Source organism: Anser brachyrhynchus (assembly GCF_964034855.1).
Source record: "Anser brachyrhynchus genome assembly, chromosome: 11".
Taxonomy (NCBI): Eukaryota; Metazoa; Chordata; class Aves; order Anseriformes; family Anatidae; genus Anser; species Anser brachyrhynchus.
Window position 1 is genome coordinate 16,426,762 of NC_137706.1, and position 27,687 is coordinate 16,454,448.

The window sequence follows — 27,687 nt, forward strand, 5'->3', positions numbered from 1 at the left end:
TAATGTGATCTTATCTAGAGGAGTGAAGGATTGCTGCAGAGCTGGAGGCAGCAGGACCGATGGATTTGTGGTTTTCCGATGCCATCTGCTGGCATGCACCTTACTTGTGCACTGAGCCGCAGAGCCCTTCAGCTTCCCTCTCTCATAAGCAGACACTGCAGCTCCCCACGTCTTTGCAGGTGGTATAACCCCAAACCGTCGCCTCTTGCTGCTTTTTTGAGCTTTGCAAATCAAATGTTCCCTGCAGCCAAGCACCTGTAAAACCACTCTGGTTGTGATCCCTGCTGGGGCTGGTCTTTAGCTGGGTGCCTGAAGGCTTTCCACACCTCCCTCTTTGCATGCTGTAATGCTCCATGCTCCATAGGAGCAGACCCAGATCCAAGGGGAGCTGCAGCTGGATCTCTTCTGTGGCCTACCAGGCTAAAACCCCAAATCCATCTGATTTTGAGGGAGTGGGTTTCTCTGGTGCAATAGTGCTACCAGTAATGCTGCACGAGGACAAATTTGTAATGATACTGCTGGAAAGCTTTGGGAGCAATGAAAGTTTTTGTATAAATCCCTGAAATGAGCTGAAAAAAAATCAGTATTTGGAGGGTAGAGGGCGTGAAGAAACTTGTCCCGTTCTTGTCTTGTAGTCCTGCAGAAGTGCCTCATGTTAAGTAAAGCTGATTATAAAAGCACCATCAGTTGATTGCAATCCTTGACTTTTACAGGTATTGTTACTCTTGATATGCAGGTAGAGCCTACACAGCACAATATTTGTTCTGGGACGATGGGTACTGCAGGAGAGCTGTTCTCTGGAGCTTCCTGTGAGTCCAAGCAGGCAAAGTTCAGCTGCTTGTAAGCTCCACTTGACGTGTGCTGAAAACCTGGCTGTGCTCATGTGCACTGCATGAGTTTAGTGGGCAGGACCTCTGTCAAAGAAAAAGCTGAGTAGAAAAAGTAATGAAATTCATTTTTTAAATCTTCCATTTTCAAGAGGTTTTCTTTCACTTTGAAAAAACACCGCATAAAGACTTCATACTCTCTGCTGTGACTACACTTCTTGCAATTCATGCACCTCACTTTGACCTGAATCTAGGTTTGCCCAGGCCTTCCTTTAGTGCTGCCTTCAGGAAGTTTGCAATAATAAAGTACAAATAAAGTTTAGAATTTGATACTTAAATTTTAGTAGGTCAGGAGTGGGTAGTGGCAAGACCTAGCTGGAATTTGTATTAGCATATTTGCAGATATGGATCAGAGGTTTGAAATCCAGATGTCAGGAGGATGAATGAAGAGGAGAAATCGCTAATCAAATTTTCAAGGACTGCAATGCAATAAAACAGGGTAACTTGATGGGAAATGTAATCAAGCCTCCTAGTCTGTTTTCCAGCTACATTCAGGCTTAATGTTTCAGTTCTTATGCCTCCCTCTTCACATGGACTTGAAAGGGAAAGAGGATGTCTGTGCGGATCTATGAGGTCATTTAATCTTAACAAACGAGTGTAGTAATCCTGCTGGATGGATCATCCTGAGGCTTCCTGCTCATAACTGGGGGCAATATTGTAAAGAAATACTCTATCTTCAGACCACTGGTGCAGGTAATTCCAAAGCAGAAGCATACCCCTAGAAGCCTCTGTGTGAAGGGACACCACATTTTTTTCCCCTCATTAGCCTATAATCTGAATCTGAGAGGCATTTTCTATCTTGTGCATACATAAACTAACTTTTCTGAATTCCAACACTTGATTTTGTGATAGAGGAAATAGGTAATTGTGCTTGTTTTCAATTGCACCCCCTTTAATAAACATGAATATAGAATGTTTATCAGCAAAGAGTAATGATCATAGACCCTAGACCAGGATGTATACTTTACTGACATGAAACAGATGTCTGTACACAAAATGTTGCTATCCCATTATTCAAGGGGGATGTCTCCTTGTTTAAAGTAGTATGAATGCTTTTGTTGGAAACAGGAATCAGAGGTGTTCTGCCATCCTGTAGGATGAAAGGATGTGAGCAAGTTCATAGCAGAACTGCAGGTGTTTATAGAAAGTAACCTAAAATATTTTTTTCCAATTATACAGTGTAAAAACACAGCAATAATCGACATACTGCTTGTGTTTTGAATTTGAGACGGTATTTGACCCTGAAAATAATAATGAAGCATTTTGGTTTCTGTAATATTTTGGGCACAGTAGTTCTGAAGGTTTAATGTTGTGGCTGGGTGGAAGATTGTGCACAGTATTGCTGCTTTAACACTTAAGCAGTCTCTGCAGATCAAGCTTTTCATTCTTCTTTCTTTCTAAAACTCGCTGCTGGGTTTCAGGCAAAACAAAGTTTATCTGGAACAGCCTGATTATAATGGCAAGATTTACCTGTAAGGGAAAATGACAGTACTGGGAAGTGGATGGCTTTGAGGTGCTTTGGGCTGATGGTAGTCAGTTACCCTGAACTGGTGAATGCTCTTCAAATGCTTCATTGAGGTTTGGTTACACTGAGTCTTCAAGTTCCCGTGGAACAAGCCGCAACACCAAAGACACATCTGGAAGTTTTTATGCTTCCATGCAGTGATGCTAATATTCATTGGAAATAGATATGACGGTTTCTCTTCGTGTTCCTGTATTGCTTTGCAGCCAGCTAATTTGGTTTGGGGGTTCAGAATTTTCATGTGGTTTACCCAAGGGCTGGCTGTACTTGGTGGTGGGAGAGAGTTTGTCTTTCATCTGCAAAAATCCTGTACGCACGGCTACATAATAGGAAGTTCTACAAGAAGATTGTGAGAACCCTTATTTACCAACTGTCCTGCAGTGGGCAGACCTGATTTTCTTGGTATGCTCATTTCAAGTCCCTCACACCAATTCCACCTGTTGAAGTGAGAGCTGCAGGAGATGATGCTCCTTAGGGGTGCTGAGAGCTTCTCTGAATGTCACTTTGCTTTATTCTCACCAGGAAACTCACGCTCAGGCACTCATTTCTCATCTAAGAAAACTCTTTTTGGGTATTTTCTCATTTAGCCTGTGAATGAGCTACATAAATCTTTTTTTTTTTTTTACAGGAAAATTCAGGGCCCGAGGCTGGCTGTGATCTTAGCTGCCGAGCTTTAACGGATTATGGCATTTTACTTGAATCTCTTTGCTCTCAACGGCCACACAGTGGCAGCAAATCCCAAATAGGTTACCCCATCCTTAGTACTTGGGCTGGGAGGAGGATTAAGTTCGTGCTGATAGGGTAAGGAAAGATGCACTGAAGTTTAAAAGCAAAAAAAAAAAGTCCACAGGAGCACAGGACATGAGGGGAGAACTTGAGCCCACGCTGCTCAAGTTTAATTCTTGACCTAGATGAATCTTTTGCAGGGAAAGCCTGATGGGTTTATCTTCTTGTACCCTGTTCCTGGCAGAATCAGATCAGCTGGGCTGCTCTTGAATAAGGCATTTACAAACCTTTCCTAGGTATTTTTAATAAGTTTTGGTGGAGTTGTATTAGGTTTTCAAGGAGCTGATTATGCATGAATTTAGCATCTCTATGGGGATGAGTGCTCCTCTGGTTTGAACATATATACTTTCCTATAATTTGGTCGGTCATTTTCTCACTTAAGGCTTCAAGGTTCTGTCTGGCTGTGTACTTTACAAGAAGGAAGCCAACCTGTAACTAGCTCTCGAAGCCTAAACAAAAAGAGGATATTTTCAACATAGATGAGGAACCAAAGCACAGAGGTGAGGGCTTCCTTTTCATGGAGAAAGATTTATCAGGAGACAATCAAGGAGCTGACTTTTTTTTTTTGAAGAACTTTACATTACTAAATAACTTGGTGTTTTCAAGCGCTTCCCTAAAACTGCATGGGAAATACCCCAGGTGGGGAGCGGAGAACAATCTCAGCCCTCTGGCACCATGTCATCCCTGGTGCCAAGACCTGTTTGGTCCTTGTGGCCTGAGCCATAAAAAGTAAATGAAAACAAGGCTGAAAGGCAACCAAAAATAATAAAAATTGGTTAAGTGGATCCAGCTCAGCAGGTCTGTGTTACATGCAGCCATAGTTTAGGGCATAGTAGTTACAGGAGGAGCTGTTCACAAAGCAGTAGTCAAGTGAGACAAGAGGCTTTGGGAGCAGAGAGGAGCAGCATGGGCAGAGCGTTTGCACAAAGGAATGTGGTCATACAGGAAAGCAGGGCAAAGCATTGTGGGGTGTGTGAACTCTGAAGCAACTTCTTCTGCCTTCCTTGTAAGTAGATTAAAGCAGATAGAATCTGAATATCTTCCTTAATTATCTCCATTACCCATAGATGGAGTAATGCACTAGTTTAAATAGGAAATAATCTAGTAAAAATTATTTAAACAACTCATGTGGAGCAAGACAGATTCAAACCCACTGTTTTGCCTGTCCTGTAAGAAAGGGTATCTGGAGCTATAGTCATATAGCTGTGCTGTAACCCTGTAGTACAGACTGCATCTTCTGGTTGTGCCTCTTGAATATCATCACAGGCCCATTTAGTTCTTTTGTTCTCTTGTCTTTCCGAGTTCATCAGAAATTATGTATTACGGCTGAGATGTATTTATCTTGGAGATAGCAGTTAGATGGAATGTAGAGCTTCTTGCCAGTTTAAAACTTTTCTATTTCTCACTAATCATTTATAATAAAAGAAAATTAGCACAGCCCCAAATAATTTTTTACCTCCTGATCCATAAATCTTCACTCCTCTCCTTGTCTAGAAGGACAGGGATTTCTTTGCAAGGTGGTATGGAAATCAAGATTAATGCTTGTGTCCTATGCTGAACAACACCTGAACATTGGCAAAGGCTTGGCTTAGTCCTTCTGAATTTCCAATATAATTTACAAATGACATGTTCTAGCATGAAATTTATTTCACTGCAGGTAGCTCTTGGAGGGTTAGACTGACTCTGAAGATGATCCTGTAGCCTTAGGTGTTTTAATGAATATTACACAAGGTTTGAACTCATTTTGAGGCTGCTGGGTGCAGATGTACTCACCTGACTTGTGTGCATGCTTGTCTGTTGATCCCAAGATTCCCCAGAGACAACTAGCAGGAGGAAATGGGCAAGCTGGCCATCAGTGGACACTGAACTTTTATGCTGAAGGTAAGTCGGACTTTCTGGTGATGTTATTTTCCTTTCAGGGTAATGAGCAGTGGCAGGTTCCCCATGCTCACCCTTCCCTCCCCATCCAGCACTTGCTCATTTTTTAGACATCAGACAGGTGACCTGAGCTTTAACAACTCTTGCTGCAGCAGAGGTGATGGCACCTTTCTCTTCATTCAATTTGCATTTTCAGACATCTTTCTTTGCACTTTTATCCACCTGCTTGCTCATGATGCGGTGCCTCTGGAGAAAGAGAAACCTTACAATCCTATTTCTAAGCAAACCTGATGAATCTTCTGACAGCCTCTTGCTGTTCTTGTACAAACGTGTACAGCGCATGGTGCAAATACTCTGGATCTTATCTAAAACATTCTCATGAGTCTCAATGATTTTCTTCACCTTATGCGTATGTTTAACTTCCATTATACCTCCTATTTCCCTCCTCCCTTAGGAGGCCAGACTCCCAGCCCCCTGCTCAGCACAAAGGCAGGTTTGCAGTATCAGTGGTTCAGGTGAACTGGCAATGCACCTCCCTTTCCTGGGGTCCTGTTCAGTCTGCTCTGTATGGCTTTTTCCCTGAATGTGCCCAGATCCTGTTGTTAGGTCTCATTCCTGCTTGCACATGTTCTCTGAACCTTTGGCTGTTTGCATAACCAGAAGCAAATTTCCTGGCTGGCATGCAGCCCTGGGATTTGTTTGTTAGCTGTAGTCTTGGATGGGGGTGAGCTGGTACTCAGAGCTGTAGACTTGTGCTTCACGTGCTTTGCAGAGCCTCCCATGGGTTTAGCCACTAGTCCCACTTAAACTGCTTGTGACTTGATTTAGTTTTTTTTTTTTTCCTGTTCCCCATCCCGAATACTGCTGCACTTGGAACATATGCAAATATACAGTTCCCACAGAAATGGCTGTTTCAGCTTGAATGGCAAACCACACACCTGCCAAAGATGCAGAGGCACCTGGAAAACAGCCTGTGCCAGTGGTTTTAGGTCCTCGTGCCAGATGATGCTCCAGATCTGTTTCTGTTTAGCTTCATCACGTAAGAGTGGTGTTGTTTTTCTGAAGGTTATGAAGGCATAACACCTAAGGCATGAAGGTTAGTGGTAAAGACAGCAAAAGCAACTAGGTAGCATTAATTAGCATAGACTAATGAACTTTTCTGATCTTAATTAGGTATAAATCAATTCCTGTTTGAGGCAAGAGAAGAATCTGAGCTTTCGTTTCAATAACAGCAGAAACCTTTCTGCAGAGTTCAGATGCTGTGATCACTAAAATGGCAAACCAATTAATAGTGAAAATATTTGAGATGTCACCTGTCACTTATACATACAAAATAATCCATGGTCTCCTACAACCAGAAAAAAATATGCTATAATAAGATGAAGATGTGGTGTTTTCCTGTCAGTGAGAAGGAAAGGAAGAGGGGAAAATATTCATTTCAGAAGGAGGAGAAGGAGACACTGCCATTAAGTCTGTCTTATATTGCTAGCATTGAGGAGAAATACTTTATGATTTTTTATGACTTTACTAAATCATATGGGAGCATCAGACTGAATAAAGAATAATATGGAGGAAAAGAATGACTCAAAGGGTGATCTGTCTTACTGAAAGCATGGTAAAACTGTGTGCACATACTATTTCTGAAACTGTTTTCCCAGCTTTTAAGGTTTATCCTTGAAGTCCCTGACTCACTTAGAGCTATCAGAGGAAATAAATATTGTAGTCTGAACAGGATGTTTGTAATGTTTCTGGTGGTATAAAAATAACTTTCCCAGTTTCAATTAGTTGTCTTAAAGATAATTTTGGATTTGTGTAATGAAATTTGGCAGATTCCTGAAGATGCTATCTACTTAACTACCTGTGCTGTAAACAAAATTCTCCATGTATGTTACTACATCAGCTGTTAGAAGTGATAGACTTGAATAAGAAACAGCATATTCCTTCTCAATGTTTGTGAAAAATCAATGTGATCAGCTTCACTTTGAGATTAGACTTCATTGCTTGTTTGTGGTTTTTCCTATTTGGTGATGTTCCAGACTTCAAAAGGCATGAGTGTTTCCTTCAGGAGATTTAACATTTTGATTGTTTTTTCCTAATTAAAGTAAATGTAGTTCTAGACTTCACTTTGTAAAAAAAATTGTAGTACTAAATTTGACGTCCACCCAGATTTGTACTTGAGAAAAGTACAGAGCAAGGTGGGGAGGGTGTTGAGGGGAAGAGGAAAAAGTCACTATTTGGATAGGCCACACATTAGTTTGAAAGCATTAGAAATACTTAAGCTGTATCAGACTTTCTCAGCATTCCCACTCCTTCACACTAAGACTTAAAAGAAATCTATGTAAAAGACAGCTGTGTGAAATATTCGAAAAGGCAAATGAAGTAGTGGTCCACACTTGTTCTTTTTTCCCATGCTCTATGAACCAAAGTGGGGAAATATTTTATACTTGTACCTTTTTTCAGACAAATAAAAAAAAGTATTAATGTATAATCTTCAGAAAGGAGACTCATTTAAGGTGGGAAGCACCTTGCTCTGTAAGATTCCCCAACTGACCTAGATGCTGCTACCTTGTCTTTAGGAGCTGGGATGAGACCAATAATTGCAGTGAGAAGGTGTGATTCAGAGAGATTATAATGACCCTGTGGGACTTAAGGTATAATCAGTGGGGTCCTCTGCATATAGCTAAGCTGCTGGAAAATGTTGCTGCTCCCCAGATTATCCGTCACATCTCGCTGCTGGAAGTGGTCATCTCTTTGGAGATGGCACCCTGGCAGGGTGATCCCCAGGTGGGCTGAGCTGGGTGAGCCTGGGGAGAGGCAGGGGACAGCTGAAGGGGTGAGGGAGGAGGCCAAGTCACCTTCTGCTGGTACCAGCGTTTGAAAGGCTGTCAAACCTTAGTTTCTATTTCATAGTTACAGATGAGTAGGGTTCAGACAAATCCGATTCTCAGCTTGCATCAGTCAAAATAGCTACTCAAATTTATGCAGCCAGTTCAGGTTTTCCCAAGTGATGCAAAACCAGGCAAAGCAGGACAGCCTCACTGGCAGGGTTTCCACATCTGAATACAGAGCAGAACTCAAAGGCCAGACTGTTTTGTATGAATGCTGAGAGAAGCAAATACTCTGGAAATTTTCTCTTCCCTAGAAAGCAATTGTTTAGCAACGTTACTGCTAAAGACAGGGTGTGTGCAGTGGTGGTGTGAGATGCACATGGACTGCTTCAGTGCAGGATTAGAAGGGGTGGGAGGGTAACCTGAAGGCATCTTTTTAAAATAACACATCTTTTTAAATTAACTAAATTGAGCTGCATTAACATGAGAAGGAACTGCTATGTATTGCAGAAACTCACCTTGTGTCGTCCCAAGCCAGTGAGCAGCAGAGTTGTCTGTTCCTGTGTCCCTGTGACCATGGCCCTGGACCAGGGCGTTGGATGGTAGGAGCTGTCCTCTCCCCTGTTCCAGGTGGAGCAGGTAAGTGTTGAGATGTTGAATCCCCTGCTGATGTTGGCTCTGCTGTTTGGAGTGTCTTTTTTTTCCTCGGATATCACCCTGATTGGAAGAAAGGGGGAAAAAAAAAAAACCTATAGGGTTGTTCTAAGAGGTGATTTACCTGGTAATTTACTTAGCTCAATAGTTGGAAAGGGGGAGATGGGAATATGCAGAGGTTTTTGCTAGAAGTTTATAGTTGTCTGTTTCCTCTCAATACATTTGTCTTGGATTTTCTTCTGCGTATAGCTAGTGAATGCAGAGAAATGGCATAAAGTGAGCCAGGCAAGGTATAGAAAACTGTGCCAGTACTTTGGGGGATTATAAGGTCTGGTGCTAATATTGGAAAGAATATATAGTCTTTTCTTTATTCTTGTGTGCTGTACAGGTCTGCTTCTAGGGAATATTTGTCTTTTCCACAGAGCCAATACCTCCTTATTAGAGGGATCTAGAAGAGGAGAGAATATTTATACTCTTATCTGCTATTTTTCTGAGACACAATATTCTGTAGCTTGTGGTCTCATATGAAATAGATCCGGATTGGTCCTGAAGTAGTAGAAAAATACTTTGTGGCTTCTGGAATAGTTCAAGTTGTAGACATCTTTGGAAACATCAGTTGTGGTATGGTTGCCTGTAACAGCAAGAATAGGACATGATGATCTACCTACTTCCCAAAATTTCATTTAAATTTTAATTTGTGCAGGGAGAGAACAACTTATTCAGGAAACTGTCTCCTTTTCCCTATACATAGACACATTTTCCCCACAGGTCCCTACCTAACTTTCCAGGTTACTCGCGTGTTTTCAGGATGACTCTGGAAGGATTCCCAGTTTGCTTCATTTAGATACTATTGTAATTATAATTTCACACTTGGCCTTCAGCAGAATGGGGTGTATCATCTCTTGGAAAGGGATATGCATAGGAAAACAAATAAAAGCAGTTACCAGCTGGTGCCTGATAAATTACTCTGTTTGAAGTTCAAGGATATTGAGAATAGTACTTGATTGGTGTTCATGTGTTTGACTGGCACTGTTTGACCCTTTCTAGGACATATATTCATATATGCACTAATGTAGCTTCTCTCTTGATGAAAAAGTGTAAGCTGTAATGAACCTTTTTGTTTTCTCTAGATACTTAATTTCTTATACCAGCAAAAGGTCTGGGTTAGTTTCTCCCTTTCTGGCTCCCACAGAATTGTCCTGTTCTTGCAAAGCACAAATGGAGATATGACAGCAGCTGGCTCCCAGAAATTCTTTGACAGTAGTGTGATCCTAATAAGTACATGGGGCATGACTTGCCTACATGTTGTCAACACCTAACATCTTACTACTACTGGACAATTTGCCCTCCTATTTATCTCCTCTGTCCTCCCCCCATCACCTAACAAACAGCTTAAAAATTGTACGCCGGGGGTAAACAGTAAGCTTTGGTCTCATCCTCCTGTTGTAAGAGGGGTCATGTCACAACTTCCTTCACAAGCCACTAGATCAGTTTGCAACATGAAAATGTTGGCTGCGCTGAAAAAGTTCTAAAAGTTAACACGGGTGAACACTTTTTTTTCCCCAGAACTGTGGGAGAACTGGAGACCTGGTTTCCACTGAATAGGACAGGCAAAGGAATCACCTTCAGCTGTCTCCAGGATTTAGCCTCTAAGGGTGTTATTTTTACTCAGTTTGCTGCATGATGGTGTGTATTGCAGAGTTAATTCACTTGGTAAAGCAAATGGTACTGCTGTACACTTGTAGTTCTGTGGTGAAACTTCTGTAGTTTGGCCTCTATTATGGTTGTGGAGTGGGTTGAGAGCTTACACTTGCTGAACCAGCAGCACAGCTTTTGTGAAGGCATAACTAAAAAAATTTCTCTTATCAAAATTGGAAAATGCTTAGGTACCTACAAATGTTCAGAGGAGTCAAGTGTTTTTCTACAGTCAGAAAACTCTTGTTTTTGAAGAACCGAATCTCCTTCAGATTTGGCTGTCTATTCATTCTTGGATACTAAATCATTTCCATCAACTTAAGATTCATAAAGAAAGTGAACCAAATGCTTAAATGATACATAACCTTGGAACATCTTGTCATGTGATTTACAGAAATGCCATAGAAATGTATGTATTGTGCTAAGCATTAGAAAGCCCTTTAAAACACCCACACTCAACAGGCTGTTTCCCTTTTTCTGTTTTCTTTTGCTGTATTTTTCTATGCTCGAGACATCCAGGATGGTAAATTAACAGATATAATCTCCTTTGGTGATTTTTGTACTATAACATTTGACTTGTATTCCTATGTGGAGGAGAGTAGCATTTCATTGTGAACTTAATTGATGCTTGTGTATCTCTTATCAGAAGTGCTGAAGCAGGATGTATAAAGCACCTGGCTGTCATCTCCGGCTGTTACCTGGAAACATCGCTCAACTTTTAGTGCTTTCTCCCCTCTTACCCACCTAGTCCTTAGGTAAATTGTTTACATTAAAGGTCTTAACAGTAACCTGCTGTGTTTATTGGGGGTGCGGGGGGGAGTCAGCATGAAATACTTTAATGTAGGCTTATTTTATATCAGCCTCAAAATGTTGACACAAGGATTAGGCATTTTTTTAAGGCTGCAGTACCATAAATCTTTAGTCTGGCACTTCTGGTTTATAAGGGCTGAGTGGCTGTGGTGATCCTCCATAAACAATTCAGACATCTGGAAGATGAATTTTAATGAGTGTTCTCAAAACTAAGTGCTACCTCTCACTTCTACACCTCAAATTCACTGTTTTATTTTGTTATATTAGAGGCTGATCTGTATTTTTTCTTATTATCTACACTTAAGTTGGATTCCCTCAAACCCGGAGGAAGGGGACCATAGCTGTGTCCGCAGAGGTGGGGTTCTCACCTGGCTTTGCTTACATGAGGGTTTAAACTCTCAAAACACCTGGGCTTTTCTAGGGGTGGGTTTAGCATCTTGTTTTCAGGGATTGTTTCATTTACTTTTGCCTGTGCAAGAGGCTTTTGTTGCATGTCCTGTCTGCAAAATGTTCAACCTTGTTCTAGGAAAGGCTCCAAAGTAAATTAGAGAAGCCTCAGGGGCTGTTTTAAATCATAGCAGCTGAGGCCTTACCCTAGCACTTCATGCTCCACCCTGTGCCTCTTCTACCAGCACTCTGCCATAAGCTCAGATCTTCATCTTTCCAGAGAAAACTCCCTGCTCTGCATCACTGGCAGGTTTTCCTAGGTTGTGAAATAGTCAAATATGCGTTAAAATACTCAAAGAGAATGAGAGCCCACTAGGTTTGCTGGAAACAGGCATTCATTCACTGGTTACAGTAATTCAGCGTTACTGTTTATATTCTGAAGTGCGTAGAATGACGAAGTAGGAAAAACACGGCTAGAATAATTGCTCCTGGGTATTGTGCTTGTAGATGCAAACTTAACCATTCCTGAAGCTGCTGAGGATGGTTTCCCTGAACTTCCAGTATTGTGCAATTGACCATATGCTTTCTCTGGGGTTTCACTTTCCTAGGCTTAGGCAAATACTGGTCTCTGCCGGAGGCAGGGAAGGGAAATTGGTGGATCAGTGGAATGATCCAATACCAACAAATCCACTTGCAAAAATAGCAAGTTATTCTTATTTTTTTCATTCTGACTCAATTTCCTGCCCTCCTTCTACACTGTTCTGAAGATTGCTTGGATGACTGATCTGCTTTGAAGATGGTTATACCCCTCTGAAAAGTAAAGTATGTGTTGAATAATAATTTATCATGACTGTTGAAGAACAATGACTGGGAGTAGGGCAAGAAGCTGAGCTGATGTTAACAACCTTTGATCACATTTGACATGTATCTAACTAATTCCTGGGGTGGGCATTGCTTGTTTTTAACATTTCTGATCCTATTGTAGTAAATGATGGAAAATGTTCTTTGCTTGATGAGTTTTTTCATACCTCTTTTAGTGATCTCTTGCTCTCCATCTCTGAGAGTGATAATGTTTGGCATGGGCTGGTGGTGAGCAGATGAAGCTGGCTTTCTCTTTGCAAAGTACAGCTGTCCTTGGTGTAGGAAGCATGATAACCTTTAATACTACCATAAAGATCTTTAAGGATCTATGTACTAATAGCTCTAAAGGTGAATATGACAGTTGGTCTGGCTTTGCAAACTGGTCACCTTTAGCTTGTCATCATTAAACCTTGTAAAGCTTAGCTATAGCAGTGCTCAGCTCACCTTTAGTAATTTCTTAATTTCTAGATATTAAAAAAATTGAAAAGACTGAAGAGTCCATAGTCTGGTCCTTTCAAAAGTAAACTTCTGTGTATGCTCATGTGAAAACACTGGACAGCCTCACTCAGTAGTACTCTAAGTAGACTTGTGGCTATGTCTACATGGAAACACTTGTTCTCATCCAGGACCATTAATACTGTGTAGCTCACTCAACATCTAGAAGCATATATAAGACTAATATCCCTCAGTCAACAATTCTAGTGAGTCTGATAAGACATATCCAGAAGATTGTTTAATTAACAGGGATGGAATATATTGTGCTTTTAGTCTTAGATTTGGGATTTAAGCTTAACAAGATTTTGTGGTACTGTAATGAAACAGTGATAAATGCTGTAATAGGAGATATCCAAGTCGGTTTTGAGGAATGAAGATCTTGCTTCCTAGCTCTAAAACATTAAACACAATTGAAGACTCACATGTTAAAACTTCTACTGTGTGTAACTTTCCTTCTTCATCTATCCCAACTCAACTTCTGAGCATGTCTGTTCCCACAGAGGCAGTGCAAGTTAGGAGAATCCTGTACTGAATAAGCACTTCTCTGAAAGTAGGCCTAAAGGAAAAATACTTCACTTGGTAGTCTGCAATAGAATACAGATTTAAATTCATTTCCCTGTTCTCTAGATCCAGGACTTGTCTATAACACGCTATTACTCTTCTAGTTTGTTTGCATGTTCTTCCCATGAGGATCAGTTGAAGTGGAGGGATTGTGTACACCAATAATCTGCTTTTAATACTGATTTATAAAACTCTGCAGATGAAGGGAGGGGGAGAGGCTCTTCAGGAGAAATATTACAAAATATTGAATGGTTGTTCTTCATTTTTTCCAGCCCTCTTTAACTTATTTACATTGTTCAAGTCTCCTACCTGTGCCTTTTGTGATTGTGTTCTTTTTGTGTGTGAAGATGAAGACCAGAGGGACAAATATGAAGAAAACCACGGTTACAAAGAGCAAAGATTGACTGGCTTCAGTAGATGTGTTCAAACCACTGTGCTGGTGATGTTTCTCAGTGCCAAATGTTATAGCAGAAGTCAATTTGGTAATTTAGAGTTTATTTAGGCAAGAGATTGCTATGAGGTAAAACAACCTCAATACGTCACTGACCAGAGCCCTTGGTGTTCTCTGTCACAGTACAATTTGTGGTGCGTCAGTAGTAAGATTTAAACTGCAGTTACCTTTTGTTTTAGTGTTTGAAGCTGACCAAAGGAACAAGAAAATATGATCAACTTAGCTTGCTTAGTAAGGGTCAAAGCAAAAGCCGGTTGAATGTGGGAGATTCATACTTCTGTTTGGGGACTCCTGTTTCAGTCAGAGCTCAACAAGAGCTGGGATGTCCTTCATCTTACCTTCATCTTACCATGGCAAGATCTCACTGTCTGAGGCACCTATTGAATAACAAAAAAGGGCAGGGAAGCGGTGAGGTTACCAATCTCACATGACTCACTGCAGCTCCAGTAAGAGCACAGAACTGGAAGTTGGAAACTTCAGGAACCCAATTTTTCTAGTGCAAGAAGTACCATCAGAATAGCCAAACCAAAATAAATTACTTAACTTTTCATTTCCTACCAAATGTTTTGGTGTTACTGGAAGAATTAAGATGCTATATTCTATTCCTGATGGTCACTGATTTCCTGTGTGTGTATATATATATTCCTATATAACCTTAAACCAGCCACAGAACAAAAACGTAGCTTGTTGGTCATGCTTATGACTACTTCCAAGATGTGTGAGGATGAACTGATGTTAAATTGCTTGGAGATTTGTGGATGCAATTCCTTATTCTGTCCCTGAGCATGTTTTCTAGCAATGGTCAGCTGCCCTCAGGAGCACATGGATTCACTGCACAGCTCTGCACTACTTTTGAGATGAATCTAAAGATGAATTTTCAAATGTTCTTGGAGTTCTTTGTTTGCACAAGAAAGTCCTCTGCATTGCTGCCTAATGATCTGTCAGGAAAATGACTACACAGATACTAAATTATAAGATCTGTCACAAAACGCAGCATGCTTAAATAATTTTTAAAAGCTATTAATAAATTCTGAGTTGAAACAACTGTCTCCGTTCTTTCTCACCAGAGACAGCTGATCAAAATGTAGTCAGCACTGAATGGCTTGACACAGTTGAGTTGCACACAAATATGGGCACATGACTGAAAAAGAGAGGAAACTTGAGGTTGTGATGGTTTCGTTTCTTTGAAGTTTAAGCTCAGGTTTCACCGTGTGGCATTTCCGCTGTTCAGACAAAAATGGTCAGTGACATTTCAGACAATGAGAAGAGAATCTAGCCATAAAGTGTTCTTTGTCTGAGAATCACAAGGATGAGTGGAAGAAGTGTGGTTTTTATGGTAATTTGCCAGAGTTGTGAAAATGAGTAGTCAAGTCATAAGTGATTGTCATTATTCACATCTGAACCCCCAGACTACTGACATGTTTAAATGTCCTGAAGTCTTGGGTACGCTTCTGTAGTTACACAGAGTGACTTAAACCTTGCAGCCTGCTTGGTTTGCATTCTGGGAATGGCTTAATGCTCACGGACATGGAGAGCAAGCACACCCTTGGTCTTGCTCCAAATTGTGCCTGTAAGCCAGGTGCTCAGCTGCACAGAAAGTAAGCTGCATGTTAGAGATCTGCAGTTCTGTGTTGGGGTCATCAGGACTTCTTGGACCCAGTTGCTCAACTTTGAAATAAAACCCAGCATTTACTCTTGCACAAATTTTGCCCCCCCCCTTTTTTTTTTAAAAAAAAAAAAGCCTTTATCAGTTGTGTACCTGAGGGTTTTTGCCCTAGGCTAACAAATGTCAAAGTAATTGTTAAACCTCTGTAAACAAGTCAGTGAAGTCAATGCTGAATAGCTGGGTGCTTAGAATAAGGCCAAGGAGATCTTTGAGGCTTCTGGTGGTGTTCCCAGGGGTTGTGATAGTGAACGCCTACCTGTGGGTGGGATAGGAGACGAGTAACTGACCAAATGGTTTTTGTTTGAACTCCAAATACTTGTGTTACTATATGTGCTACCTGTGAGGTCAGGGAAAGGGTGTTCTAATGCAAATGGAGGACTTTTTTTTTTTTCTTTTGACTAGATCTCCTTGTGCCTCGGTACACTCAAGCCTCCATTTCCCTACCTCATAACCCTGGAAGATGTGCTGCTGGAAGCGGCCCACACAGAGAACTGGCCTGGATATTAATGTTTCACTTGTTGTAACTCTGAACTTGTGATTAGGAATGCAGCAAAAACTGTTATCTTAAGCAGCCTCATGTATATCCACCGTGGCCAAGTTTTGATAAAGACTGAGTAAGTCATTTTTTTTCTAGCAGTCAGATTACAAGGAAAAAGACAGGGCAAAGGAGAAAAGTTGCAATCTTTTCTGGGAAGAGAGCTTTTCTTTATGAGAAAATGAGACATTCTTACAAAAGACAAGTAGGATTTGATAATGCCAACTGTAGGTTCCAATTATATATTTTCTTTTTTCTTCCCCCAAAGGAATTGTTAATGCCATCCTTAATAACATCTAGAAGAAAATCATTTGCGTGCATGAAGGGGAAGGTGTACAGTGGCTCCTTGCAAGTATTCTATATTGCTGCCTGAAAAGGTAATGAAAAATCTTGCTTAGATATACACGCTTTCATTTTTTTTCCAATTGAAATGATTGTTGGCTTTATTTTTAGCTGTGCGTTCATCTGTAATGTGGGATTTTTTACAGTGGGATTTAACTAGTGTTTCTCAGAGTCCAAACCAAACTGAGTTAATGTTATAACTGATATATTAGCTCTTGATGTCTTCAAAGGCCATTGGATACATTCATAAGAGATCCTCAGGTTGGCTCCCCTTATGTTTTATCTTGATACTTCACCTGCTTCACTAGGCTTTGGTGACAATTCCAAAGTATCAAGTCCCATCCTCCCTTCCACCCAGCCCACCAACAACGGAAACCTATTTCCCAGGGGATGTGCCCAGTGTCACCCTCCCTTTCCTTTCTGGGTCAGCAGCAAAACAGCCAAAGCCTTGATATTTCCAGTGCCCTGCAAAGAGCCTTGGCATTCAGTGTGCTGTGATGACCAGCACCAGATAACATCCCACTGCAGTCCTTGCAGTGGCTCACAAATCTGGGATGATTTCTTCTGTCAATTCCCTTCCACTTGCACTTCAACTCCATGTGGATACCTTAAAAATGGTGAGATGTGTCCTGTGAAACTATGCTACAGGAGTTGTTAAAGCTACTTTTTTAAAAATAAAATAAGCACTAGCTTTTGTTAAAAATGAATACTAATAAATAGACATTGTTACAAGTAAAAGAGACAGGGTAAGTTCTCAGGGTACAGGTTTCTTGCCTATTTGTAATAACTGGGTGTTCTAGGTAATTTAATTACTATGACTATATAAAATAGAGGAGAGAAATATGAAGAGTTCAAAGATGGAAAGTGTCTATAGTGGCCAAAGAGTAGTAACGAGTCACCACGTCCATTAGCATTTACAGGAACTAGAAAGCAGATAAGGCTTCATGCTCAATGTTTTTCAGTGAGATGTCTTCAGTAAACAAGCCAAACTAATACTTCTGTGGGATGATTTTTTTTTTTGTCATCACGTGATTAATAATCTTTTTACTCCACTTCCATCATTCTATTCTTCCAACAAGGCACGCAGTGAACATATACTATTTTTGCTAAGTGTTGCATATGCACCGTCAGGGAAGAAAACAACAACAACAAAACAAACATAAGTAGTGATGGTCTTGATGGGATTACACACTGTGAACTGCCCCCGTAGATGTGTGTTCCAAGGTAGATGTAGCGGTCATCAGTTATTTGATGTACAAGAAGAATTTATCATCTAATCTTTTTATAAGAGTCTGTATCTGGATGGTCCTGTAACAGTTGATTTTTTTGTCACTAATCCATGGTGATCTTTTCTCATTTTGATGGACACAAGAGCTTAATTTTTGTATGTTTTCCTCCTGTTTCATCTAAGGAATGCTTGCATTTTATTTTGGAAAACTATTTTTTTCTTGGCTAGTCAAAACATCAGCAGTCTTTTCTATTAGATTGCCCTTGGGCACATTTACAGTTCTGCTGGTCTCGGCTGTAGTCTTTGACAAAACATCCATGGAATTACTTTTATGATAAGCATTTTGTGGGATTATAGAAATAACAAAAGTATTTTAAAAAGACTACATTTTTCTTGTTCCAAAACTCACTCAATTATCTGAATCTGATGCTTTTTTGGTTTAGATGAAAGGATAACAAATATTAATGACAATTCTTCTGTTTTCAGTTTAGGTGTTTTTTTTTGTTCTCAGCCAACTTTACCTTAATTTATTTTTAGTTGCACAGTCAGTAAAACTGGCCTACTCAGCATTCAGCAAAGCTTTGGAAAACCATGTACACTCTAGGAGTAGCTGCATACTTTTGATGAAGACGATGGTAGTAACTGATATTCTCATTGAGGTAGTGCTGGAACATAAGGATTTGGCCACTCAAACACAGACTGTCGAGGCAAAAATGAAGCTTTATCAATACTGACTTTTGCCCTAGTCCTATAAATATCTTGCACAGTGAGCAACTGTCCCACTGTTGTCTAGCTCCCTGCTCCTCACCTTGTAGATTGATGGGGGACTGGTGAATGTGAATTCTGCCCCCCACCCCCCCTCCTAGATTTGGTTGTAGGGATCAGGGTAATGGTATTCGCAATGTCTTCCCTGTGTTTTCCTTCAGTGGTTAGTGGGATATTCTTTGCACTACGCCAAACCCCATGTGTATGACTATTTCTATTTCACAATGGTATAACATGATTGCATCACCAGTTTTCACTCAACGATATGTCAGTATGTCAGCTATGCTCTCAGATAATGTGTAATTCCTGTTGAGCAGACGATAGGGGAAGTAAATTCCATTACAAAGCTTCCTTTTTTTCCTTATTGCTTTGCACGTCACTTAGTGATACCCCAGTCAATGAGGTTAAGCGCAACAGACAAGAGTGGTGACGCTTGACTTGCATGCAGTCTTTCAGAAGGGGTTGTGGTGGAGGGTGAGCTCCACAAACAAGCTGACGCTGCAGAGGTGGCAAGGTAGCATTTGCCTTCCCATGCTGTGCCATACTCATGGGGAAATCCATGGGGGCCCTTGCCTCAGCTGTGGGCATGCCAGGTGAACAGGTCACTGTACCTAGCCCTGCCTTGATTGCCTTGCCTAAAGCACACAGCTGTGCTGCTTGGCTCCCTTCTTAGGCACCTGAAGATGAAGCCAAGAAAATGTGTTACGTGGCAGTGCTGCTGTTGGTTTTCTTTTCCCTTGCCTGTAGTCATACACGCAATTTCCTTTCCAGCTCCACCCTTACCCAGGGTGGCTGTTACCAGCCCCCTGCACTCACCCACCCCCTTCTCCTCTGTTTCTCGGCCTTTGGGACAAAACCCTTGCGATCAGGAGATGCTGTGGGGGAAACAGGGTGGGCGACTGGTGGCATCTGGAAACGATGCTCCACGGTCTGGGGGGGGATCTACGCTGGGGGCGAGAAGGATGCTCGGGGGGCAACGTGCTGGAGGGGGGATGCTGCGGGAGGGGGGGGCTGTCGGGAAGAGGTCTGGGGGTGGAGGAGGATGCTCGGGGGAAGGAGCTCCGGGCTGGCACGGGGATGCTGCGAAGGGGGCGCTTGCGGTAAACCCAGCGCGTTCCGGGCAGGGCCTCCCCGGGGCCGCGGCGGAGGCGGCGGTGGCACCGCCCGGCGGGGCGGGGGGACCGGCACCGGGGCGGGGGCAGCGCGGCGGGGAGGCGACGGGGACGGGGACAACGACACGTGCCGCCGCGGGGGGACGGAGCGGCGAGAGATGGCCGTGCCCGGCTGGCAGGTAACCCGGCGGCAGGTAACCCGGCTTCCCCGCTGTCCCCCCCGAGCCCCTGCCTTGGCTTTAGGGAGGCTGCAGATGCTGCTTGTGCCCGGCCGCTTTGGTTCTTAGCACCTCTCTTCGCCTTGGTTTAAATACGGGGCGACTTCTCTTTGAAAGAAAAAAAAAAAATTAAACTGTTCGTAGGAGTCGGGGGTTTATGCGGTTTTGCTATTTATTTATTTTATTGTGGCGGCCACGTTGTTTTCGGGCGTTGTTCTTATTGCCCTGGGTATCCAAGAGAAGTAAGTTTGTACTGGGAGGCTCGGGATTAACTCTGCTCGCTGCTTTTGCTTTGCAATGCGTGGCTTTCAGCGCTGCTGTGCATGATACTCGGACCTAAACGTTCAGACTCGTGTGAATGTTTTTTTTTCCTATGTGAGAAAGTTATATTGAAGAAATCAAAATTCTTCTTTCCCAGTCCCTTTTCACTGAACTGATTCATGCCTGTGTATATTTGTTTATTGGAACGGAGTTGGTTATTGACTTTAGGTAAAGATATAAACTACTTAATAAAACAAACAAACAAACATGACAATCTAAAACAAAAAGGAAAAAAATATTCACAAAAGTATGTCGACATAGCAAAGTTGTTTTAAAAGCACTTTTAAGGGAGATTTAGGAAGTAAGCCGTTTCATTTGTTTGTTTGTTTTTAAAACTTCAGCAACCTGTTCATGTGCTTGTAATGAGAAAAAAAATAATTTTTCAGTGATGTTTGCACACCTGTGGCAACTGGTAAGGAGCTGGTTGGTACGCTTAATGATATGAGAGTTACTCAAAGTGTGCTGGAAGCTGAATTACTGCTATGTGACTTTAAGAAAATAGAAAATCTCACCTGGATATTTTTGCATTAATTTTTGGTGATTAAGTTGTAAAATTTGTGAAGCATGTTGCGGTGATTTTGGCTCACTCTCAGAATGATGCTATTGAGTGGGTAGCTTTAGCTGTCAGGATGAATGGGAGCATTTGAGTAATAATCCTATTTGTTTCATTTCTTGCTGTTGTTCAATACCAATCATAAAATAGCTTATCAGGCAAATAAGCTTTCATATGATGGAGTCTGAGGGTGGAATTGGCATGTGTAGTTGCACTTTGCAATAACCGTAGGAAGAAAAATTTAAAGAACATGGTGCGGAGAGGAAATTTTCATTTTGTTTCTTAAGTTTTTTTTTGACACACTTCATCATTAATAGGAATAGTGGTGTCAAAAGTATGCTTAACTTTGCTTATATTAGAGAAGCTATCAAACTGTGTGCATTTAAAGCATTCATTATGACACAAGACATCTACAGGGGCACCCGTGTACTGTCACAGCCAGTGGAGGTGGGTACCTGATAGCACATGGACACCTAAATAATGTGTTTTCCTGCAATTGTCCCCTTTGGCTGGAGCACAACGTGGTCACAGAGGCCTAGAAGTGGTGCTTGTGTTGTGTGAGGTAATTGCTTTCACAACTAGATCAACTTCGCTGCAAGCTTTTTTTTCACAAGGGCTTTTGCATTTAGTAATGTAAGCAGCTGGTTTCCAGCTAACTGTGCTGATGAAATTCCTTTTAGTCGAACAGATAATCATTCAAAATACCTGCTCAGGCCAGAAGTGCTCCTGAGGGGGCTGCATTTTGGATGCTGAAGCTCTCCAGGGGTTGGGGCCTGTGGTGAAGATGCGTTTGGGCCTGAGCGCTTCTGGGGAATGAGCCTTGTCCTGGGACCTCTGGGTTCCCCCCTGAAGATCTACAGGCGATAATATCTCTCTGCTTTGGCTGGTTTAGTCTAAATAAAAGCGATTTGCTCATCCTCTCATCTCTAAAGATAATTTCTTTTTGATAGCTGAGGGTTGTTTTGAGGCCTTCGCTAGCTGTGGTGAAATGTAACACAGGATGTATGTAGCAACTCAAGCTGCTGTTGTGACTAGAGAACCTCAGGTTTTATCAGTTTTGGTTATTTGCCCCTGTACTCTTAACTAATTTTAGCGGGGGGAGGGCTTTGAATTTTGTTTGCCGGGGTGTTTTTGGAAATGTGGGGTCTCAGCTCTGTGCTGCTGGGGTAGGGCCTGCTGTCATGGGGGAGAAGGCAGCTTCACCTTAGGAGAGGAGGCTGAAGCACGCCAAACATGCCCTGCATTTCCTCTGCACCGGTTCCATCCTTGAGTGGAAAATTGCTCCTGATTTCCTCAGATTCAGAGGATTTATGTTGGCATCCTTCCCACATTCCCATCTTGCTTCCAGTTGTATTTGTTAGACAGCATACTTGCGATAGAAGCCTGCTTTTAAGTGACAGGAACGCTTTTCCCAAATCTATTCCTACCCGAGTTAAGCAGTTAAATGTTCCCTGGGTCCCGGGGGACTGTTTTTCAAAATGAAATTGTTCTTTGCAGGATTATGAGGCTGTCAGAAGCACAAATGCCTTGAACACTGGTCTCAAATTGAGTACCAGTGTAACAGCTGCACCTGAGCATACCTGTTGATGCTATAAAAATCAAATGTTAGGAGCGGAGAGGATATTTGTGATTTTGGACAATTTGTGTCTCAATCTAGATTTTGTTTTGGTATTCCATGTAAATGATGGTCCTGAATGAAGAATGCAGGATCACGTGCAAAATGCTAAGAGAAACTGGGCTGAGTCTCCTGTGTTTGGTTGAATGATTGATCGCCTTATTAAATGCTTGGCAACTTCTCACTGGAGGAAATTAGGTTGGGTGTAACTACAGGTTTACCAGCATTGCCACAGAGTGGAGTGATTGCTGTGTGGGCAGTTTTGGTCTAATTTAGGCAGCAATAATAAAGAGACTTTGTTAATGGATGCTTTGTTAGATGTGCTCCGTCTTCCCTGGGTCTTGTGTAGCATGCAAGTGGTAAGGCCCTATGGAGGCTCAAGTCTGACTGTCCTGCCCCAAAAGTGCTGAGGACACCACCTGCCAAAGCAAACCCAGCTGTCACCATGTGCATTACAGCTCACCTCTCAGTGCTGGGGCAAATACCTGCACGTGTGTACTTTTATTTGCATTGACTCATCATGTAGCCACCCTGCATTGATGTAAAGTAAGTTCCTAGTCTAATTTTAAAAAGTATTTGGGAATTACCAGTTTTGTTACTGTTTATCAAAACTGCAGTCCTTACAACAAAATCTCACACAACCAATCAGAGGCAAGTTTAAAACACTTCAACATGTTTTTTCAATTTAAAAATTACTTATTTGACTACACCTAATGAAAGGTTGTGGAAAAGATGTTAAGTAATTAACTTTTCTGGAAACATTCCTAGAATGTTTTTGGGCTTTGATTGTCTTAAACTACATTATAAATTCAGACAAATCAATTACCTCAAAAAAAAAAAAATCATACTTTGTATGCCTGCTGTGCTTGCTAGTTAAGCTGTCCTGATGGTATATCATTAACTAGCCACCGTGATGATCTGTGCTTTTCAATTAAGAGGAATGTTTAGGGAGGATATGGTAGAAGTGGACAAAATCTGAGTGGTATGGGATAAATAGAGAGCAACTGCATATAATTTCACATAACCCAAGATCTTAAGTGAGACTAATGAGCAAAATTCAGTGATTTCTTTTGAGTTACTTTTCAATAAAAGGAGATTCTGGTTTGTACAAGCATAATTTGTATATGGAACCTATCACCGTAGGGCATTCCCATTGCTTAACTTCTAAATGAATTTTAAAAGTTTTAAAGCAAATTCATAGAGAAAAAAAAGTATGCTAGAACTGTTAATCACAAAGATGCAGGTATGATTTCTGGCTGAAGCAGCCCCTAAACCACAGATTCCTGGAAATCAGGAGATTATTTTGCAGGCAGAATCACTATATAATTTGCTGATCTTATATTCTTTTCACTGAGCATCTGCTTTTGCTCAGAATTAGAGGCAGCTTATTGGTTTAAATCGATATTTGGAGCGATGAAGTCCACTTGCATGCTATATGGGATAAAAATTTGGATAGGTTATTCTCAGGTCACCACTACTTTGTCCAGAACATTTCCAGGCAAGTGAATGTTGGATATAACTTCAATTTTCAAGCTTAGGGAAAAACTACAGTAGCGTGCTTAATGCTGTTTCTTTACATTTTGATCAATCGGCTACTCATAACATTCTGTTGAGAACGTGAATTGATCTGATGTTTTGCAAGGCTATACGGTAGCTGCAAGTCTTCATTGTTTTATCACTCAAGAAACAATTGGGTTATTGTGTGAAAATCAGAAGAATGTTGTGATTTTGTTTTTGATATGTTTCCCTTAAATGCATACTGATTTTCTTTTTCCTTGAAAGAGACTTTTTTTTTTTTTAAATCTTCACATATTCAGTATGTTGACCTGTAGGCTTTTTTGCCTTTCTTTCTGAATCTTATGCCACCTCCCCTAAGCCAGGGCTGATAGTGACAAGTTGTGCCTGTGCTTTCCCATTGACTTCAGCTGCTGTCTGCCTAAGGAAAACAGACCCTTGAGCTGGGAGTCTTCAAGGCTGCACATGGAATTCGTTGCTGGAACGTTTCCAGCTTGGTCATGCACATTTCCATCCTCCCCGTCGCCAGAGAGAACCTCACATGGGTAGGTGGGATGCATGGTGCGACCACCTTTTGTATTACAGGGTTGCCTCTTGGTAATACTTTCTGATGGTCCTTAACTAAAACTAGTTCGCTTGAAGGCTTTCTTCTTGGTTAGAGTAGGGTGAGAATTGGAGTTAATTGACACGGAGGGTGACTTTTCTGCCTCCTGTGGTGAGTGCTTGTTTCCTTTGTACTTACACAGATGCCCCTTTGTTAGTTTGTTTTCACTTTCCCACAAGAACAAGTTGCTAAAATACCAGTAAAATTGTAACCAGTAAATACCAGTAAAATAGGTTTAGAAATCTTTTGTCGTTGCTTTGTTTGCCTTCTGGGCCAGGGGAAAAAAAAAAAAAAAAAGAAAAGGAATATCTTATTTATATCCTTCCTTTCTGGGAAGTACTTGTACCCTTGACTATTCTTCCTGTTGCCCATTCCTACGAACTCCATTTGTAAATTCTGCTTCAGTGGAAATTTTAGGTTAGTAAGGATTCATTATTTTTGGAAATTCTTGGAATTGTATAGCTTTGCTGTATTAAAATCAGAGACGAGATCTACACGGAAATAAGAGTTCCAGCTCCATATAACACCATAAATTAAGACGCAGCAGCATCTCTGTGCTCCCTCCAGTATTTACTAGTAAACGCTTTTATTCCTCTTTGCTCTCTAACAGATTAGAGCTAATCTAGAAGTAAATTTTGTCTGGGGTATGATATATAATCTAGGTTATTTGATAATCTCTTTAATAGAGATGAATGAAAATGTGATGGCCATGCTAACTTATTTAAGCAGGCATTTGTCTCTAATGTCATTGATGTGGAGGTGGTGATGATTTGGAGCTGTCAACGAGGACAGAAGCAGATGCTCTGAGCTCATATCGTGGCTGTGAAATTTTTTTATAAACCTGGATCATTTGTTTTTAAGTGGGAAGGGTTTATCATGCTCTGGCCTTTGAAATTTTATTGCATACACATTCCCCTTAATGTAAAATCCTATTGAACCTGATGTTTTTGACAATTTCAAATTAAAATATCCAAATGAATGAAGCAACATAACTGGGGTTTCCTGGGTTTCAACTGGAATGTTTTCTGGCGTCTTCCCTCATGGGAAACATCTGCAGAAGCAAATGGCAAATCATTAATGTTCATTCAATAGCAGGCTTTGTTCCAGGTTTATTGTACTTGGAAACAATTAACTGTAGAGGTTTTTTTTGTCTTTTTAAAAAATACAAATATTTGTTCTGTTATATATTCTAGTGGATTTCTTAGAAGTCTTGCTGCTTTGAATTGATTGTACTTCTGTTAGAACAATCTCCACGCTCAAATTTGATAATTCAATCAAGAAATTGTGATAGTATCTCCATGGTTGGAGTGTGATTATTGTTTGTGTATAAGTGGCAGCATTATGCTTAACTTTGTAAAGCTATCATTTAAGATGTAAAGCTCATTACGAGCTAGGCGAACATATGAGTTTTGAGTTGGAGCCTTTCTTCTAGTTCAGGAAAGATTCTGGTTTCTAACACCTACCAAATGATGCATTGTAGTAACATCTAGCAAAAAATCTATCTAGCCTTTGAAAATAATCTAATGAAATCTGAGGAAGATTGAGCATTCATCTACTTAGGTGCAAAATTTGAACCAGAAAGCTCCTAATCTATTTAGCTAACTGCGGGCAGTTCCCATTTCAGGACGCTTGTCAAATGTCAAATTAGTGACTCTTGCCCATATCTGCTAGATGCATATAAAGGGAATCTGGATAGCTCTTAAATCCATTAAAAGTGTTACTACATCTTGGAAATTTTTTTTTTTTTGACAGCTGTTGCAAAAGTTTTGTTTATGAGCTCTATTTTGTTTTAATCCATGAGCAAATACAGGAAATCGTATGATTATAATAGCCGAATTAAAATACCTGTTAGTTAGGATTCACCAGAACTAAACAACGATTCATCAACTCTGTGTTTTGTTTGTTAATTATAGGCAAAGTTATCATACTTCATGCACTTAAAATTTAGTTTGAGAATATCTGAAGGGGACATGGTGATGACAAGTGGACTGGTCAGTTTGATTTGCACTGAAACATCCTGCTTGGAGCCATGTGTACATGAAGAGAGAATTAAGAAAGCCCCACAGTGGTAACAGTGTACAAACAAGCAGTTGGGCAGCATGAGAAAGGTGCTGCAGGTAGGCTGAAGGGAAGACATTTAAAGTTTAGCAAAATTTAAACATCACCTTCCTGCCCGTGACAAACTTACCCCAGATGAATCGAGGCTGAGATGTTTTTAAGGGCTGTGTAATGTGTTTGTGGTTTTTCATGGTAAAGAGTAATTCGATTTGGAACATCTTCGTGGGCCCACCACCTGGATATAGCATGTGGCTGCCAGGTGTTCTCTGTTTGGATCCAGGATTTGTGTTCTTCAGTCAGTCTTGTTTAATCAAAATGGAATAAAATCCTGCAAACTCTGGCTCTGAATAGACCATCTCTTGAATAACAGTATTTTAAATATTTTTATGTTGATGTTTAGGTGTCTTATGCCAACAGACGAGGTAATCACCCCTTCCCTTGATGGTGTACAGCGAGAATGAATAAAGCTTTTAAAGATGCTCTCCAGTTCTGCCATGAATCACTGGCCCATATCAGCATTCCTCAAAGCACAGGGTGTTTCCTTTGTCCCTCTTTCCCAAAAGGTATTTAAGGGTGGTGTGAATGAGGACTGCGTTGTGCTGAGGATGCCGAAGTGAGGCAGGCATTGGGATATCGGGCACTGCTGTGTGATACCTACCTTAGCCTTAACTTTGGGATGGCCCTAGCAGCTGGTTCTCTGGCAGTCACCAACAGGATATGCAGTGTAAAATCAGAGAAGTCCTTACTGGGTCCCCAGAGAGGACTAAATACTTTGCAAAATTCTGTATTAAAACCAGAAAGCGCTGAAGAAAATTGCCCGTGACATCATATAGAGTGATCAGAATGCTGACATAACGTCAGTGAGCCTAATTCCTGCAGAAAAGCTGCCTGGAACTGCAGTGACGGAAAAGATGTGCAAAATCAAAACTCCGGAGAGGGTTTGTCATATGAGCCAAATACATTAGAAGAGCTGAAAAATTAAAATTTTAAATGGCTATACTGTAGTGTCGAGGCTTTCTGAACTTCTGCAGCTAAAGTCCTGAACGTGTTGCTTCATCCTCGCATGGGAAGGCAGCAAGCTCTTCTATTTTAATTTTAATCTTTTTATTCAAACTTCTAATAGTTACTGGAATTACAGAGTGTGGTTTTCTTGAATGATGTTAGTATTTAGGGGCTTCAGCTTTAGGAAAGTGAAAACCCAGTGTGAAGACTTGGGAAGTGTCAGTATGTAATTTGCTAACAAATATGACTTAATTTTACCGACTTTATCTGATCTTCTTAATGGGAAAATCAGGCTGTAACAGAACCCAGAGACAAGTTGCGTTTCTTGTGCCAGGAGG

General features: G+C 41.0%; 1 protein-coding gene across 21 annotated transcripts in view; it reads left to right on the forward strand.

The window, feature by feature from the left end:
- MCTP2 (multiple C2 and transmembrane domain containing 2) overlaps positions 1 to 27,687 on the forward strand; it is a 154,187-nt gene that overhangs the window by 13,650 nt on the left and 112,850 nt on the right. For 4 of the 21 annotated variants that reach the window (XM_080607888.1, XM_080607886.1, XM_080607883.1 and 1 more), the window contains exons 2-6: positions 5,004 to 5,076; positions 8,412 to 8,540; positions 10,897 to 11,005; positions 15,884 to 16,095; positions 16,285 to 16,393. Coding sequence is in view for 3 of the 21 variants with exons in the window: in XM_080607879.1 (XP_080464005.1) it covers positions 19,622 to 19,657 (36 nt within the window). In the remaining 18 variants the exon portion in view is untranslated. Of the gene's footprint in view, positions 1 to 5,003; positions 5,077 to 8,411; positions 8,541 to 10,896; positions 11,006 to 15,883; positions 16,096 to 16,284; positions 16,394 to 19,129; positions 19,243 to 19,539; positions 19,658 to 24,208; positions 24,231 to 24,253; positions 26,911 to 27,687 lie in introns of those variants that run through there. The other 17 variants (XM_080607875.1, XM_080607866.1, XM_080607877.1 and 14 more) reach the window with 15 other exon arrangements.